At 37.6% G+C, this 16,405-nt stretch overlaps 1 protein-coding gene across 1 annotated transcript; it reads left to right on the plus strand.

The window, feature by feature from the left end:
• The first annotated feature begins 2,294 nt into the window (after positions 1-2,294).
• LOC117306802 lies at positions 2,295-13,316 on the plus strand. The gene is made up of 6 exons (XM_033791322.1): positions 2,295-2,456; positions 3,823-3,971; positions 5,357-5,446; positions 5,996-6,340; positions 7,066-7,179; positions 7,319-13,316. The coding sequence occupies exons 2-6, from the start codon at positions 3,914-3,916 to the stop codon at positions 11,878-11,880; spliced, it is 5,169 nt and encodes a 1,722-aa protein (XP_033647213.1). The 5' UTR covers positions 2,295-2,456; positions 3,823-3,913; the 3' UTR covers positions 11,881-13,316.
• The last annotated feature ends 3,089 nt before the right edge of the window (positions 13,317-16,405 follow it).

A 16,405-nucleotide genomic window follows, 5' to 3' on the forward strand; every position in this document is an offset into this window, starting at 1 on the left:
GGGGACCCCCCCATCTTTTGGAGGGTGGGGGACACAATATCAAATGTGCCCCCCCCCCCCAATCTTTTTGACCACCTTTATAAGCCCAAGTTTTGCACTGTATTAGACCAAACCCTGTTTCCAACCACGGGCATTAATCACGGGGGCAAAGGATGACACAACTTTTTGAAGGGTGGGGGACACTATACCAAATGTCCCCCTCAAAATTGTAGATTGCATCCCAGAGCATCTAAAATGCAAAAGGGGACGCACCACGACGTATATAAGCTTCCTCACACGCCTGCTCCATCGTTGACAGATTTGCACCTCCCCCTTGAAGGAGTGGAAGGGACGTGTCCCCCACCCCACCCCACTCCATTTTCAAAGGGTGGGGGACACAATATCAAAAATTCCCCGTGTCTTTGGCCACCTTCATCATGAAACTCATGTTTTGCACTGTGTGTAAGACCAAACCCTGTGTCCCTCCATTGGCATATAATCCTGGGGCAAAAGTTGAAACAACTTTTTTAAGGGTGGGGGACACTTTATCAAATGTCCCCTCAAAATTGGCTCTAGATTGCATCACAGAGCATCTACTAAAATGCTACATTTTCCCACGCCCTTAAGCGGGCCCAGACCCATGCCGAAAAGTCTTCGCACTTGCACGCTCACTGGTTGACAGATTTGCCCCTAAAAGTTGTGTCATAGATCAGCTCTGCTGCTCACATTTTAAAGGCTTTATGTTCTGTTCCATTCCGTATGCCTCTTACTGGACTAAGATTGTACCACAGAGAATCTAGAATGCAAAACTTTCCCGGCCCCTTAAGCGGGCCCGGATGCGGACCCATGCCGTACAGGTTTCACACTCGCATGCTGCACTCGCTGACAGATTAGCCCCCTAAAGTATTGCCTCACGATCCGCACCTGAGGATGCTGTTAACTCAAAAGGTTCTACTACTTCTCACATTTTAAAGGGTTATGATCTATTCAATTCTTGTTGCCTCTTATTTGTATTACTTTCGAATGCACCACAGAGCATCTAGAATGCACCTTTTCCTTGAGCCCTTAGGCGGGCCCGGACCCCAGGCCGTAAAAGGTTTCGCGTTCAGCTTTATAGCAGGCTCCCTCTTTTCTTGTCTTGATCCACCCTTGACGATGCTGGTGATAGAGGGGATGAAACGCCGCCTGAGCGTTATATTGCAGAAACAATGGATATTACTAAAGCTACAACTGAGTTGTTTTTAAAGGCAGTGGACACTGTTGGTAATTACTCAAAATAATTATCAGCATAAAACCTCATTTGGTGACGAGTAATGGGGAGAGGTTGATAATATAAAAGATTGTGAGAAACGGCTCCCTCTAAAGTCATGTAGTTTTCGAGAAAGAAGTAATTTTCCACGAATTTGATTTCGAGACCTCAAGTTTAGAATTTGAGGTCTCGAAATCCAGCATCTAAAAGCACACAACTTCGTGTGGCAAGGGTGCTTTTTCTTTCATAGTTATCTCGCAACTCCGACGACCAATCGAGCTAAAAATTTCACGGGCTTGTTATTTTATGCATATGTTGATATGCACCAAGTGAGAAGATTGGTCTTTGACAATTACCAATAGTGTCCACTGTCTTTAATAGATACAATAACCATGATAGCAAAGTTAGGTGCATCATAGCTTGAAATAAGCACTAAATTCCAACATCTGAGATGGGGGGGGGGGCACATCACCCCTCAGGCTCCCTAGATTGCCCTAAAGCGGGCCCCGGACACCACGTCGTAAATGTTATGTCCCACCTATCTTTCAAAACGGATTGGCACCCCTGCCATCTTTCAACACGGATCGACGCCCCTGCCATCCCGCATAATTAATACACGAATTTAGTACCATTTTTCCCCAGTCTGGTTTTTTTATTTTAATGAGCCCCTTTTACTGGTGCGCGCACAGGCCCCTTTGAACCAATCCACTCCGGGTATATGTACGCTTGGTCATGAAAATCACCAAAAATGGCGAGAAGAATTCAAATTGGATAACCGTGAGAACCACATTTTGTTTAACTAAAATATTCTTGTCGGAAAGGCCGCAAGAATGGCTCTCCCCAGTTAGTGTCCTTGAACTTTACTCGCAATGTGTCAAGTGAAGTTCACGCAGCTCCGCGCTCATTGTGCAACTAATTAGATATTCATTGTTGAGCACTCGATCCTTGTTTGGACCGATGGTACACACCATTACTCGTTACTTTTACTCATGCTGAAGTGCGGAAACCAGTTGACGGGGAAATTCCCCGACACAGAAATCGCCGTCGCATTTTGAGCAGCGTTAACACCAGACATAAAAACCGTCAGTACTCAGCAGTTATCTGTGTATATTTTAGCCTATTTATCACCTAATAAGAAGAAGAATTGCAGACATTTGGTAGAAATATTCAATGAAAGAAGACGAGATAGGCACCTGAAGATTCTGGAATTGTATTTTGACATCGGCGGGTAAGAATTGACGAGCTGTAAAAACGGGGTGTTTCTTATATTTTCGTTCAACAATAATGGGTTGGTTTATATGATCAAAGTCACAAGTCATACGGGTAATTTCTGTAACACTAACAGTACATAATTTGTTAGAGTTGTAACTAAATTTTCTTAATTGTGTCGGTATTTTTTTATTTTTTTTATTTTGCAATTAATATATTTACGTTTTCCACAAACTTCTGAAATTAAAGGTTTCAAACATCACTTAAAACGGCGTGACGGGATGCACACAGTCACATATATTTTATAACATTATCAAAACTGTATTTTAGACACAGATTAATTCTGATAATGGTCTATACAAACAGTGATATTTGAGTTTTAAACTGTGCACTGTGTTTCAAAATGTATTTAATAGTATTGTTTGTACAATGACCAATCCAAAGCACCTTCACAAAGCAGACATTACATGACATGTAGGGCCTATCTATACGCGCAAAACTCATTCCAGAATTTTGTTTGCAGTCAACCTACATTATTTAAATGATTATCGGTTATTTTTTCACTGAAAGTAGAATCCCATAGGACTGCATAAGATTCGTATAGGTTTGTTTATCACTTCCTTGGCTCATACAACATTATTATTATTATTATTATTATGATTATTATGATTATTATTATTATTATTATTATTATTATTATTATTATTATATTATTATTATTATGATTATTATTATTATTATTATTATTATTATTATTATTATTATTATTATTATTATTATTATTAGTATTTATTATTATTATTATATCATCCATCATCATCATCCATCATCATCTATAAATTATCTTTATTATTTTATGTATTTATTATTATTATATATTTATTATTTATTATATTAGTATTATTAGTATTATATATTTATTATATTATTATTATTATAGTATTATTATTATTTATATTATTATTATTATTTATATTATTATTATTCTTCTTATATATTATTATTATTATATTATTTATTATTATTATTATTTATATTATTGGTATTATTATATTAATGATTATATGTTATTATCTTATCTATTATTTTAGTATTATATTTATATTATTATTATTATTATTATTATTATTATTATTATTATTATTATTATTATTATTATTATTATATTATTATTATTATTATTATTATTATAAATATATATATATATCACATAATAAACCACAAGGGAAACTGACTGGGTACATTTTAAAATGATTTTGGATTGAACAAAGAAAAATTGACTAGAGCGGGATTTGAACCAACGACCTCCGTTTTTTTTTTGGGGGGGGTCTTTCTTATTTTAAACAAAACTTATTAATGTGAATAACAATTGGTTACATTCACAGTTAAAATGTCTATCCAATCACAATACTGCACTGGAGAACATAATGTGTCTAGAAAGACTTGGCACTGAAAACCCTGGGACTGCGAGACAAAATGAGCAATCAAGAAGATGACGAGTGGGTGCCACATCGAAGAAAGGGTCCACAAAAAGGTAAGCAGTGGGAAACTCTCTTTTATTATTTGAAGGGCCCTTCGAAACTGACAACATTTAACTTTCAAACATAATTGGTTTGGGTGGACTGGGGGTGTTACATGAGGAAGATAAACTTGATATAAAACATGATCTCTTTTATTTACAAGAAACGTATGTTTCTTACCATAGTTGTAATTAATATTAGGCTAAAAAATAAACACAAGCAAAAACCAGCAGAAAATACTTTGGATAATGTTTGTTATGGGAGGCGTTTGGGACATTACCCACTTGGTAAGAATATTTAACTGTAGGCCTATTTTCAACAGGAATAAAAACTAGTGTGGGCTCTTGAAGCTGAAACATTGAAGTAAACAGAAGAATTTTTTTTTTAAACCAATGTGGGTTCTTCCCAATTTAGGGCTAGTTATACTAGACTATAGCTGCCATGTACATTTCACGTGACTGGTTCTCGGCTATCTGCTAAGCAAATCAATTAATCCAAGCACCTTTTTCTGTTTATACCTCATATGAGACGTGGCCTTGTGTGACAAGCAGGGTTCAAGTGGTACACTGGGACCGCAGAAGTGGATTTCACAAAGAGTAGGCCTTGAAGTGTCTTTATGAATATTGAGATGAAGAAATAAAGGTTTTATTGCCATTTTGTCAAGTGAAAAATTGGCCTGGGGTCGATTTCACAAAGAGTTAGGACTAGTCCTAACTTAGGACTAGTCCTAGGAGATATACAAATTGCATGGATAGTCCCAAGTTAGGACGAGTAACTGGTCCTAACTTGAGATAAGACTAGTCCTAACTCTTTGTGAAACCCACCCCTGGAATGACACACATTATGAGCTTCTGTTACCTTAAAGTCTAGTGGCAATAATACTCCTTTAAAAGTTTGCAATGCAAGTGCCTAGGCCTATATATTGCAAAATGAAAATGACCCTTAGAAGGGCCATGGTAAGGCCTTCCCTCTCAAAAATAATATTCGATCAGAATATTTGAAGTGTCATTGTATGAGGACAACCAATAAGCCTTAGAGATCAATCTTGATCAATCAAATGCCATCACCCACATGGTTCTGGATGAATGATGTAGTCAGCCTTGAAAATGTTAAATTACTGTGGTGATGCATACCAACAGTGGCATCGATACTATAACACTTTCATTACGGGTGCAATCAAGACCATGAACAGTATTTTTTTTTTCTTGGGGGAGGGGGGTGATGGGGGCAGGGATTCTGAGTGCAGGCTTCATCCACCCTGTGGTTATGCTTCTGTGTACACATTTTCAGATTGTTCTGTGGTTGCCTAAGCCATAAACACTGTTTACAGAGAGCAGGATCATGACGTTTCTGTAATTGTTCAAACATTGTTTCTGAGCACTCAACTTATTTTTCACAGGTGCACCTTTACTGTCACTAGAAAGCAGTGCAATTTCAGATGATGGATCCATCCTTGGAGGGAGATCTAGTAGTGATGTTTACCAATCAGGTACTTACAAGACATAGTACAAATAGATGTGATCTATAACTTGTAGTATGCAATAAGCTTAAAGGAAAGTTGTGTGTAGGGTAAAGTTAGAACAAAATAACCAAAGCGGGATGTTCACTTTTTGTTTTCAATTCTTGTTTTACTTTCATATATGGTTTTCACTGTCTTCAGTTTCATAAGAAATGTCATGCTTTTTATAGTCACATCATAATTTGTTTACTTCCTGTGGTCACATTAATTTATCTATACTTTAAATGCCAACAACAATTGTTTTTATTCTTGTTCTTGTCCTTATTAAAATGATAAATAGTCAGTAACATTTAACAATGGCTGTGGCTGATTTCACAAAGTGTTAAGATTGATGTTAACGTGTATCAATCTTGAATTGCAAAGCAAAGTTTGATGTCACAATTCAAATCACTACGGTAATCTTGACAACTCATCTTCAGATGAATCTTAGTGCTTTGTGAAATCAAGCCCTGGGCACTTTGTTTTTTATGACAGTGTAAAAATTGTGGAATTTCTATATACTTTTTCTGCATTTTATAGGTAGGCAACGAACCAATATATTGAGCGAAACGTTTCTTCAAAGAGTGACAAAAAATATTCATGTCAAGGATTGGAAACCAATCTTCCGGGATCTTGTCAGCCCCTTCATTAACAATGTAGAGGTTCTCATCGGTGAGATTGAGAAGGATAATCAGAATGACAGCAGAGAGCAGAAGTATCAGGCACTGGTGAAGTGGAAGGGCATCATGCCTGGAGATGATGAGGCTAAATACCAAGCTCTGGAGGCAATCCTTAAGACACATCACTGCTGGAAGGACAGCGATCAAGAGGTGGAGAGTGTGAATACTGGTGGAGCTACAAAGAAGAAACCAAAACAAAAAGACAGTAAGTATCTGTAGACAGTTGAGCAGTATTTTGTTCCTTTTCATTTCATCACAATATAACATCAAAGCATTGATGAAAATCCAGTTATCACTCCAATGCAACATAGCCTATCCAAATTATGTTTAGTATAAAATTAATGTGGGTTTGAATCCTATGGGCTTTTTAATATCAATTTCCCTGAACAAAGTCAAATTGACCCTTTATTTTGTAGTAGTATTTTAGTAGCAGTAGTTCAGATTAACTCAGTGTTTGCAGATTATAGCCAGAATAACTCATACTTAAGTTTCACTACCAGAAAATAATGTTGTCTACAATAATACACTTGTAATGGATCCCGTCACCAGCCTTATTTCTTTGAAGCTCATGTGACTTCAAATGCAGGAATGTTATCACATTGACAGGTACCCAAGAGTGAGCTGTCTCCGAAGGGATCCTTCCAAAGTTGTTCCATCAGGGGCCAATTTCATAGAGCTGCTTAAGCAAAAAATCTGCTTAAGCACGAAATAGCTCACTTATTTTACATTGTGTTACTGGCCAAAATGTCATGCCATAAATATTGCTTGTGACTGGTATTTAGCTGTTGTTTACTTGGTATAACAATTAGTGGAGTCTTGGCCGGTAATCAGATTTTACTAAGAAAGGATTTCTTTTTGCTTTAACAAAATTGTGTGCTTAAGCAGCTCTATGAAATTAGGCGCAGGTAATGTTTTTGTTCTCATTTTCAGCTGGAGCAAGGCCAAAAGTACGTCCAAAAGTTAAGCATGGAGTTGATAATGAGGGAATTCTCACTATTGAACTGGAAGGGAGTACAGAACCATTGCTTCAAGTAAAACTAAAGGGTAAGATTTTAAAATGGTCATCAATTTAAAGATTTCATCTCTTTCCTATTGCTGACTAGATACATCATAATTTCCTTATCTTTGACAGTCACTCAAAGCTATCAGTTGTTATAAATAAATTATGCAACTTTTTTTGCAGATGTCTTGGAAATTGATGAAGTTGTAGTTGCAGATGTCCTGTTGATTTCCGTCATTACCCCAAGCTTTGCCAACATCAATGTTCAGATGAAGTTAACAGAGTTGGAAGAACGCTTTTATGACAAATACGGCACCAAAGGACTACAATTTGAGAACATTGGTATTGGAACTATAGAGATGTATGTAAGAGATAGAAGTAGATGCACGAAGTTGATAACAATGGACAAAGAGAATTTCATTCAAGTAGTTAATGACGATAAGAGCAAGCTTCGTGTTTTATCACTAGTTGGGGATAATTATGAAAGCGACAACTTGGGTAAGTATGGAAAACCATCTGAGCAGTCATTACACACAACCGAACTGTGTGAATGGCATCCAGCCAGAAGTAAAATATCAACTAAACAGATAGTACACAAATCTGTGAGTGAAACGCCCACAACCGACAAGTTGTATTGTCAAATGCCAGATGCCAAACAATTTGCTAAACTTATTGCAAAGAGTGGCGATACCTCTGTAAAATTTAGGACCGAGAAAGAGTATTCTGGAGAATCTGGTTCAATTACTTTCACAAAGGATGTTGTTGCCTGGTGGAATACACCAAGAAATGGTGATGTGTTCTTAATCATCGGTGTGAAAGGATACTCGTCTCCACCGCATGATTTAATTGGGTTACAGAATCGCAGAATTAATGCAGACTATCAAGCAATGTTTAAAAGATGCTTCTCACACACACCCACATTTGTTTATTCAGAGGTGGAGTATTCAGACAAGGTATTTGGTGTTGTTGGTATTCCAAACAGTAAAGGGTCGGGTAAAGTTTGCTGGGCAACTGAAACGAAAGGGGATGAGTGGACTCAAAATAACATTTTGTTTTGCGATGGAGGTACAATAATGCCTGCAAATCAAAAGCAACAAGATCAGATATACAAATGGTTTCACTCAACACCAGACAAAACATCATCACACAGGAGTTCCAGGAAAGGGGAGGACGAAGCATGGGAAGAATTCTTGCAGAAATTAGACCTTGAGAACCAACCAAGGCGTAGTTACTGTTTACTGGTGAGTAAGTGTTCCAACGAGACAAGGAACTTGCAAGCTTTGGCTAAGTTTTCCTGGCTGCAAGTATGGGATTTTGATCCAGATAGTAGAGAAAGTGGTTTTCTGGCAGTATGTGAAGCTGACCTCCAGGAGCGGTTAGCTGTCAGGACCTGGAATGATGCCCCACAAGATTCTCTGTCTGAGTCCTTCCTTGAATGGCTATTTGTGAGAGGTCTAACAAAGCGGGAAGACAGTCTAGTTCCAAGCAGTGTTAGAGAGTGGGTTTTAAGAGTAGGCAAGCATCTTGACAATTACTGTGACTTGCTGAGCACGCATTGTGAAGGTAAACCACTGACCATCGTTGTTGTGTGGTATGGGAGCAAAGATATCCTCCGTCATCTGAAGCGTACACTGCTAAAGCTTGATGAACACATAACCAGTGGTATCACCTACATTATATGCATGCAACAGACTCCAGCTGATGATTATGGCCGCAATTTGATGACGGAACTTTGCGATGAGCTGGAAATTACCAAGGTGATTGAGATATCTCTTGATAGATTGTGTTTTGGAATGTTGAGTATTGTTGATGATCAACCTCATGCAGATATTGTGCGTCATCTACCAGGTAGTGTTGGAAGTATCAGTAACCGTGATTCAAGGTGGCTTCACGAAGAGCTTGAGGTGTTGTACAAAAGTGACGAGCTCTTAAAACAAGAAAATGTCACACCCGGTGAGGTATTTTTAAGAGGCGGAACTCTGATCTGGCAGGAAATGCATATTGGCATCTTTGATGCTAAGCGGAACCTTTTGAAGGAACTGGCTGCATTCCTGCAGTGCCGTCTTCACAGAGGTTCTTCTTGTATTGTCACACTCTACCATGAGCCAGGAGCAGGTGGGACAACATTGAGTCGTAGAATACTGTGGGATTTTCATGACCAGTTTCCGTGTGTGTGTACACTTGCTGATGTTCTTGACCCAAGCAAAATATTCCAAAGGCTAGAGTCCTTATACTGTCAAACCAAAACACCGATTCTGCTTGTTGTGGATGGGCAAGAATCCAGATTACTCCAAGAATTGTTTGAGATGAGTCAAGGTAAGATCCACATTGTCATTCTAAATGTGCAACGTTATACCAAGGCCATTGGAAATCAAACTCATGCAAAAGATAAGTTTTGGCTCAAAGGAGAGGTTGACAGTTGCGAAGCTCAACGCTTCAATGCAGTCTTTTCCCAGATTACAAAAGGGAAAGTCAAGTTGCAACTGCAGAAACTGGTGAGGGAAGTGGACGAAAAAACGCAAAAACACTTTGTGTATGAGTTTGGGTTGGCCGCCTACAATGAGAATTACAAAGGTCTCAGACCTTATGTGAGAGGATTCTTGGCTCTACAAAGAAATGAGGCCTTAAACGACTGGCAAACAGCAGTAGGTTACTTGGCTCTGGCTTTCTTTTATGGGCACAAATGCATCCCCTGTCAATTTTTTTCACTCCTTTTTGATAAAAAGGATACTGAAATCGTGTCTGCCTGTGATGTCTTGACTCACAGTGGCAATCAGTTTGTGCTGGAAGACACACGCAAGTGCACCTGGAGAATAACCCACCATGCTGTGGCCAAGGAAATACTAGAGCAAATACTCACACAAGGCAGTCCCAGTAATGGAGAGGGTAATGATCTGAGCAATCAGGCAAGAAGAAATTTGAGGGAGTTTGCCAAAGACTTCTTAACATATGCAAGCAAGAGGCTAAAATACTCCAAACCTGACCCCTCTTCGTATTTCATGCGTACATTGAGAGCTATCTTCATCCACCGTGACTACAAAGAGGTAGGACAAGATCAGTACAAACGAGAACTTCTGTCGAGGCTGATGTGTGACATCCAAGATACTTCTGGACAGAAGAAGTTAGATCTCATGGAACACCTTGTTGAGTGTTTTCCTACAGATCCAACCTTTGTTTCTCACTTAGGAAGAGCATGCAATATCTACACCCATGATTTTGAGAAATCTCTCGCACACTTGACCAAGGCAAAAGAACTTCGACAGTTGGAAATAAAGGCTTGTGCTGAGAAATACAGTGACACAAAAAATCAAGGTCAGAGTATGCAAGATGCAATTCTTTGCACAATTTATCACAACCTTGGTAACGTCCACCATGATAAAATAAAATCACTCATTGGTGGTGGGAAACTTAAGGACAGGAAGCATTACATTGGCAAGCCCGATCAGCAAGACTCTTTTCGAGAGGTATGTAAGTATGCAAGCTCAGCTATCCACAACTTCAGTACCTGTAGACAGCATCTGACAAAAGGTATGGATGAAAGTTATGGCTATATTGGAGAAATCAAAGTTCGTTTGCATATTGCCGACTATGTAGCAACGCGCTACGAGCAAGGTGGGTACTACGGATTTCTTACCTCAGAGAACAACAGTGCTGAAGCTAAGGAATTGGTTGAAAGTTGTTTCTCCAAAGTAAATGTACTGCTAAGACAGTACCAAGATTTAATGAAAACAACTCGGCAGCCTGAAACTGATGAACTTGACTCTTGCCTGAATTGGTTTTCGGCAATATTTGATGATCCAGGTACAGCTTTGAAGTATTGGAAAGGAAGAGAAGACGTGGACAGCTGTAGAGACATGATAGCCATCTACACATTGAAACACAAAGGTAAACGATCAGCTCGCACAACAACTCATATTTTGAACAACATCACATCAGGGGATGATGTTGAGAAAATAGTTGAGCTCTATGAGAAAATCTTCAAGGATGCTTATAGGAGAAGTATTTCCATTGATGTTAGTGCTGAAGTAAGCGATTGGATTGTTGCCATTCGGAACCCGAGTCTTCAATCCACCGTCTACTCGATGTCTGATAAAGTACTACCACAAGTTAAACATTGCCACAACCTGACGCCACAGTCCATTATGACATTGTACTACCTGTATGTTGTCAACACAACTCTAGCTCTTCTGACTCAGAAAAAGATGTACCTATCAGAGTCAAAAAGCCTTCTGGGGAAAATGGAGGAAAAGAAAACCACTGTAAATCGTATTCAGAGGAAGTTTGCCTGGGAATGGCTGAAAACAAACAAGGAGAAAAGCATCCATTGCTTGGTCCACAGGAGCTGTCTAGGTTCATGGAATTCTGAGAAACGCTTCTGGCAAGATGAAAGTGCACATGCCAAATTGCAAGTCTGCACAGGCGTAATCAAATCATGTGAAATGCCATTTCATGGACAAATTGCCATCACCACTGGTGGCCTGCACCAGGCTGTTACCACAAGTTCGCTGATTGCTGTGTACGTACCCAAACATTATGGCCTATTTGGGAAGAATTACCTAAACAGAGAGGTAGAGTTCTTCATTGGATTCAACATTGAGCATGGTATTGAAGCATTTAATGTTTGTGAACTCAAGAAAGGCCATTGTGACCACTGTAAAATTACAGTCACTGTGTCCAGGCTGGAGCAACGTGTGCGTAAATTATGTCACAAGTGTCACCGTCTTCTTGAAATTTATTCAACTTGAGGTGTAGAATGTGCCATTCAAACGTCTTCTAGCAAGTATGATGATTCCTGACACTGACAGTGTCTATTGGTTAAAATAAAGTTTTGAATCTACTTCTCTTCAGAATGATTGTTGAGCCTTGAAATACAGATTTTATAGTGACAGAAGTTTCAAACTATTTTATTATAAACAATTTCCATTCCAAGAAACATTAAGCATATAAACATATACACTTACAGATGAGGCAGTTGCTTGTTGACAGAAATGATCGATTTTTTAGAAGTAATAAGGAGCATGGGTTATCCTATATTCAACCTGAAAGCTCACATAATAAATGGCTTAATTCATTCTTGTACCAGGACTATCTCCAGTGAAATACCTTTGTCTGAATATCATGTAAGTTTGATCGCCACAATCGAAATTAAGTGTGAATTGGTAATGTGCAGAACATTCCTGAGACCATAAACCATGTTTATTGTTTGTTGTTTTGCACTAAAATGGTTCAACGTGGAACACACATTATTATGGCATGTACCCAGGATGGCAGATGATGTGAATCTGTTCGTATATACATCACAACACCCCAAGCCCTTCATTCTATGCACAAGTCTGAAATGCCAAGTGTAAAACTACATCCATACTAGTTTCCCAGCAATTTGAACAATATTTACAATTTGTCCAGCATTCTCTTGAGTACTCTTTTAACCAAGAAGATTTAACCAGCTGATGCAAACTGCTTACCACCCAAAAAGACCCCATTGTTTAGATGGTAGTTGTTAGTGGTCTGACATTTCGACCCTAGCAGTCTTCTTGAAGGCCTTCAAGTAAGACTCCACAAGGGTCGAACCATCGGACCAGAACAAGCTACACAGGAGCCATTTTCCCAATTGATGTACACAAACACAAGAAATTTAACCCGAAACTTTTTCTGGGCAGTAGTGAAACACCACGAGAAAAAGATTTAATAAATCAATAAATGAAAAAATACTTTCATACATTTTCCCTTTGATATCATTGTCATTCCATAGTAAATAATGCGAAATCCTCTGTATTGTTTTTGTATTTTATATTGTGTGTATTTTATGTCGAAAAGTACTTTCAGACAGATTAATGTTGATATTAAATTACTTGGTTAGTATTTACTAGTGTTACTCATTTATCTAAGATTTATCTTAGATTTGATAAGTTTCTGTTCATTGAGCTATTATTACATTTTGGAGCAGTGTTTTCATCAGATCTATACTTTTGTATGTATAATTATAGTCAGAATGCAACAAGACACAACAAATCATTTGTTAATTAGAGTGGGAATGATGGTGTTTTTTTTTAAAAATCGGTAACCAATCAAAAGAACTCGTGAAAGTACTAAAAACTGTTTTATCACCTTAAAGGGAAGGTACACGTTTGGTCATTACTCAAAACAAATGTTAACTTAAAAACTGACTTGGTAACAAGCATTGGAGAGCTGTTGATAGTATAAAAAATTGTTGGAAACGACTCCTTCTGAAGTAACGTAGTTTTTGAGAAAGAAGCATTTTCTCACTAAAATAATAAAAGACTTCTAGCTACAAGTCATTAATTCTTATCTGAAAGCACACAATTTCGTCCAACAATTTATTTTTTCTTTCATGATTTTCTTGCAACTTCGATGACCAATTGAGCCCAAATTTCCACAGGCTTGTTATTTTATGGTTATGATGGGATACACCAAGTGAGAAGACTGGTCTTTGACAATTACCAAACGTGTACCTTCCCTTTAAAGGTATACAGAGGTTCTTTCTCATTGCAGCAAAGAAGAACATTCATGAATGTTGTACCTCATCAAAGACTTTCTGTCATGTGTGTCAGATTGTATGATCATGATCAATTCCTCAGGCCGTGCCACATTTTTAAGCACCAACTGGCTTAAACCTGCCCCTTTATAATTTAATTAATCCGTCTTCATGCTGTCTGGGGAAAGAAATACCCTTGAACTTTTTTCTCAGAAAAAAAGTATATATAGTTTGTTATAGATTAGAAGTATTAATAAGTGTGCAATATGTACCAAGTTTTAGGTTATTTTTGAAAATTGAAGTTAATAATAGATTATAAGCAATAATATTAGTGTTCACTGCTATAGGTTTTAGTTTATTTTCGAAATAAACAACTTAAAGGAACATTACAGAATTGGTTTTCCTAGCAAAAAAAGTTGCTGGCGGTGTAAGCACTCTAGTCATCCACGATATACATAAACTGACAAACCTGTAGAAGTTTGAGATCGATCGGCCATTTGGGTCACGAGAGAATAGTGAAAAACCAATTACAAATTTTGCATTGCATCGATGCCAAAACAAAAATGAATAAAACGCTCACTGAGCGATAAACTCAAAACGCGAAATTAGATTATTTATTTCTCATCAAATATGAAATTTCAGACAGAAACATTTCAAGGGATGATTTCTACTATGTTTTCTACACGGTCATTAGACCGTGTAAGTTTGATGTTAATCTGTGATCTTAACGATTTTTGTTTCTTACCACTTCTGTAACGTTCCTTTAAGCTAATTGAAGATCATCGTTTTTGATAATCTGATGGGATCTATAGATTATTTCATCAGTCCAAAAGTCGAAATATGCCATTGGACTAAAAGCTATCGAATTAACAGTAAATTCAGTTTATGGGGGTTCAATAATTTGATGGCCCATTTATCTGACACTTTGTTTGTCCAATTACATTACAACCAGATAGGCCGTACATCTATATCAACCTTTACTTGAACTTGTAAAACTTTAACATTATTGTTGCATGATGCTCTGGTATTTTTATCTTTTTTATTTTTTATCTTGGATGAAAATGATTTGAGGTTTGTTTATATTTTGAATCTATCCCTGACCTGAAAATATACCAAAGCCTTGAAGTAAGTAATGTTTTAGTATTATTAATGTACAGCCATTTATAAAATGGTAGTATCTGACGATTATCAAAATTACACTAAACAGCTTGGGTTGATCTAACAGAGATAGAAGATTAATGATCTTACTAACGCAAACTGTGATGTCACAATACAAATCAAGTGATATTAAGAAATGTCATCATACGATTAATGTCTAAGATGAATGTTAGTGCTCTGTCAAATCGAAGTATGACTGTGAACAATATTGAAACTTTTCCACTTTTCTATTTTGGAAAATAATTTTACTATTATATCATTCATAACAAGAAACGTTTTTCAATAACAAAGTCAAATTATGATATTTAAGTGTTTGTGATATGAACAAATAGAATAAAGAGTTGATTATGATAATAACTTGTGCTTCTGCTTCATATGTATTTCATCTGACCTCTTGTATGCGTGTGTTTTTATCTGGTATTGGTCTGGCTGGGTAAAGTTGGTAGCTTTCATAAACTACACACTTTGAAGACTGGGTCACAATTGACTCGGATTCCGGATCCAAGGGTCTGGTCCCTGCCCTGACCCATGATGTCTTGGTCAGGCTGACCCGAAAACTTGTTTAACAATGGTATTGTTTAATTCTGCTCCATATTTTTGGGGTCATCTTGTTTTTGTTGACGCGGATTTGGGTCAGCCTGACCCAGCAATGGGTCACACCCAATTATACAGGAGCTAAAATATTGGCCAATCTGGCAATGAATAATATACCATTAATACTTGTTTTCAAGTAATTATTCTTAAAAAAGTTTGTAACTTTAAAAAAGAAAGAAAACATTGATTAAACATTTTTTTTATTTTTTCAACAAAAGCGCATTTAGGGATGGGAATAACAGAGTAGTGACTCGTTCTTAAACGTCCGTTTAAAACCTTACAGGGCTCGTTACCGTGCGATAAGAGCCCTCGCCTTCGGCTCGGTCCTTTGTCACACGGTAACGACCCTGCCGGTTTTAAACGACCGTCAAAGAAATCTTCGCTACCCTTTAATTCCCTTAATAATGCATACAGCAGATTTTATACGCTGGGTAGGCCCATGGTAAAAAAAGAGGAAAAAAACCCAATTTCAAATCAACCTGAGAACTGACCCCCTTAATCGGGTTCAACTCGCTGAGCAAAATAAAAATAACATTACAAAAAATAATGTGACTCCCGTTTGAGATCATGGGATCATAATGCTTTTTTTTTAGTGCCGGTATCCACACAAGTGCTCATTGCTTCAGAACAAAAGTTTCCTATTTTGTTGTCCTCCAGCGGTGTAAAGGTCAAGAACAACTCAAAACAATCCAGTTTGTTTTGAAATGTCTATTGTCTGCATGGATGGATCTGATGTAATGTGGCAGACCGTTCCACACCTTCCCTGCAGATACCTGGAAAGAACGGAGTTCACATAATAAATGGTTTCCAGCATGTACCACACACCTGATGGTTTAAACCGTGAAATAATATTAAAAGACAAAAGTTACTACCACATGATCGCTTCCGGTTGCTAGCTAAACAGCTGTGTCCTTGAGCCCTTGCCATACAAACATACATAACAAATAGGCCTAGGAACTTGTACTTTATTGTGTTCTTGCACATCCTTCCTCCCTTCGGAACATCAATTCAAAAAACACAAG

Source organism: Asterias rubens, chromosome 2 (assembly GCF_902459465.1).
Source record: "Asterias rubens chromosome 2, eAstRub1.3, whole genome shotgun sequence".
NCBI classification, from domain to species: domain Eukaryota; kingdom Metazoa; phylum Echinodermata; class Asteroidea; order Forcipulatida; family Asteriidae; genus Asterias; species Asterias rubens.

What these genes read in the sequence shown, in the direction of transcription:
- LOC117306802 (XM_033791322.1), top strand. Translation starts at nt 3,914, where the DNA reads ATGAGCAATCAAGAAGATGACGAGTGGGTGCCACATCGAAGAAAGGGT. An exon ending in AAGAAAGGGTCCACAAAAAG is followed by an intron (nt 3,972 to 5,356) that starts GTAAGCAGTGGG and finishes TATTTTTCACAG; the next exon opens with GTGCACCTTTACTGTCACTA. An exon ending in GAAACCAAAACAAAAAGACA is followed by an intron (nt 6,341 to 7,065) that starts GTAAGTATCTGT and finishes TCTCATTTTCAG; the next exon opens with CTGGAGCAAGGCCAAAAGTA.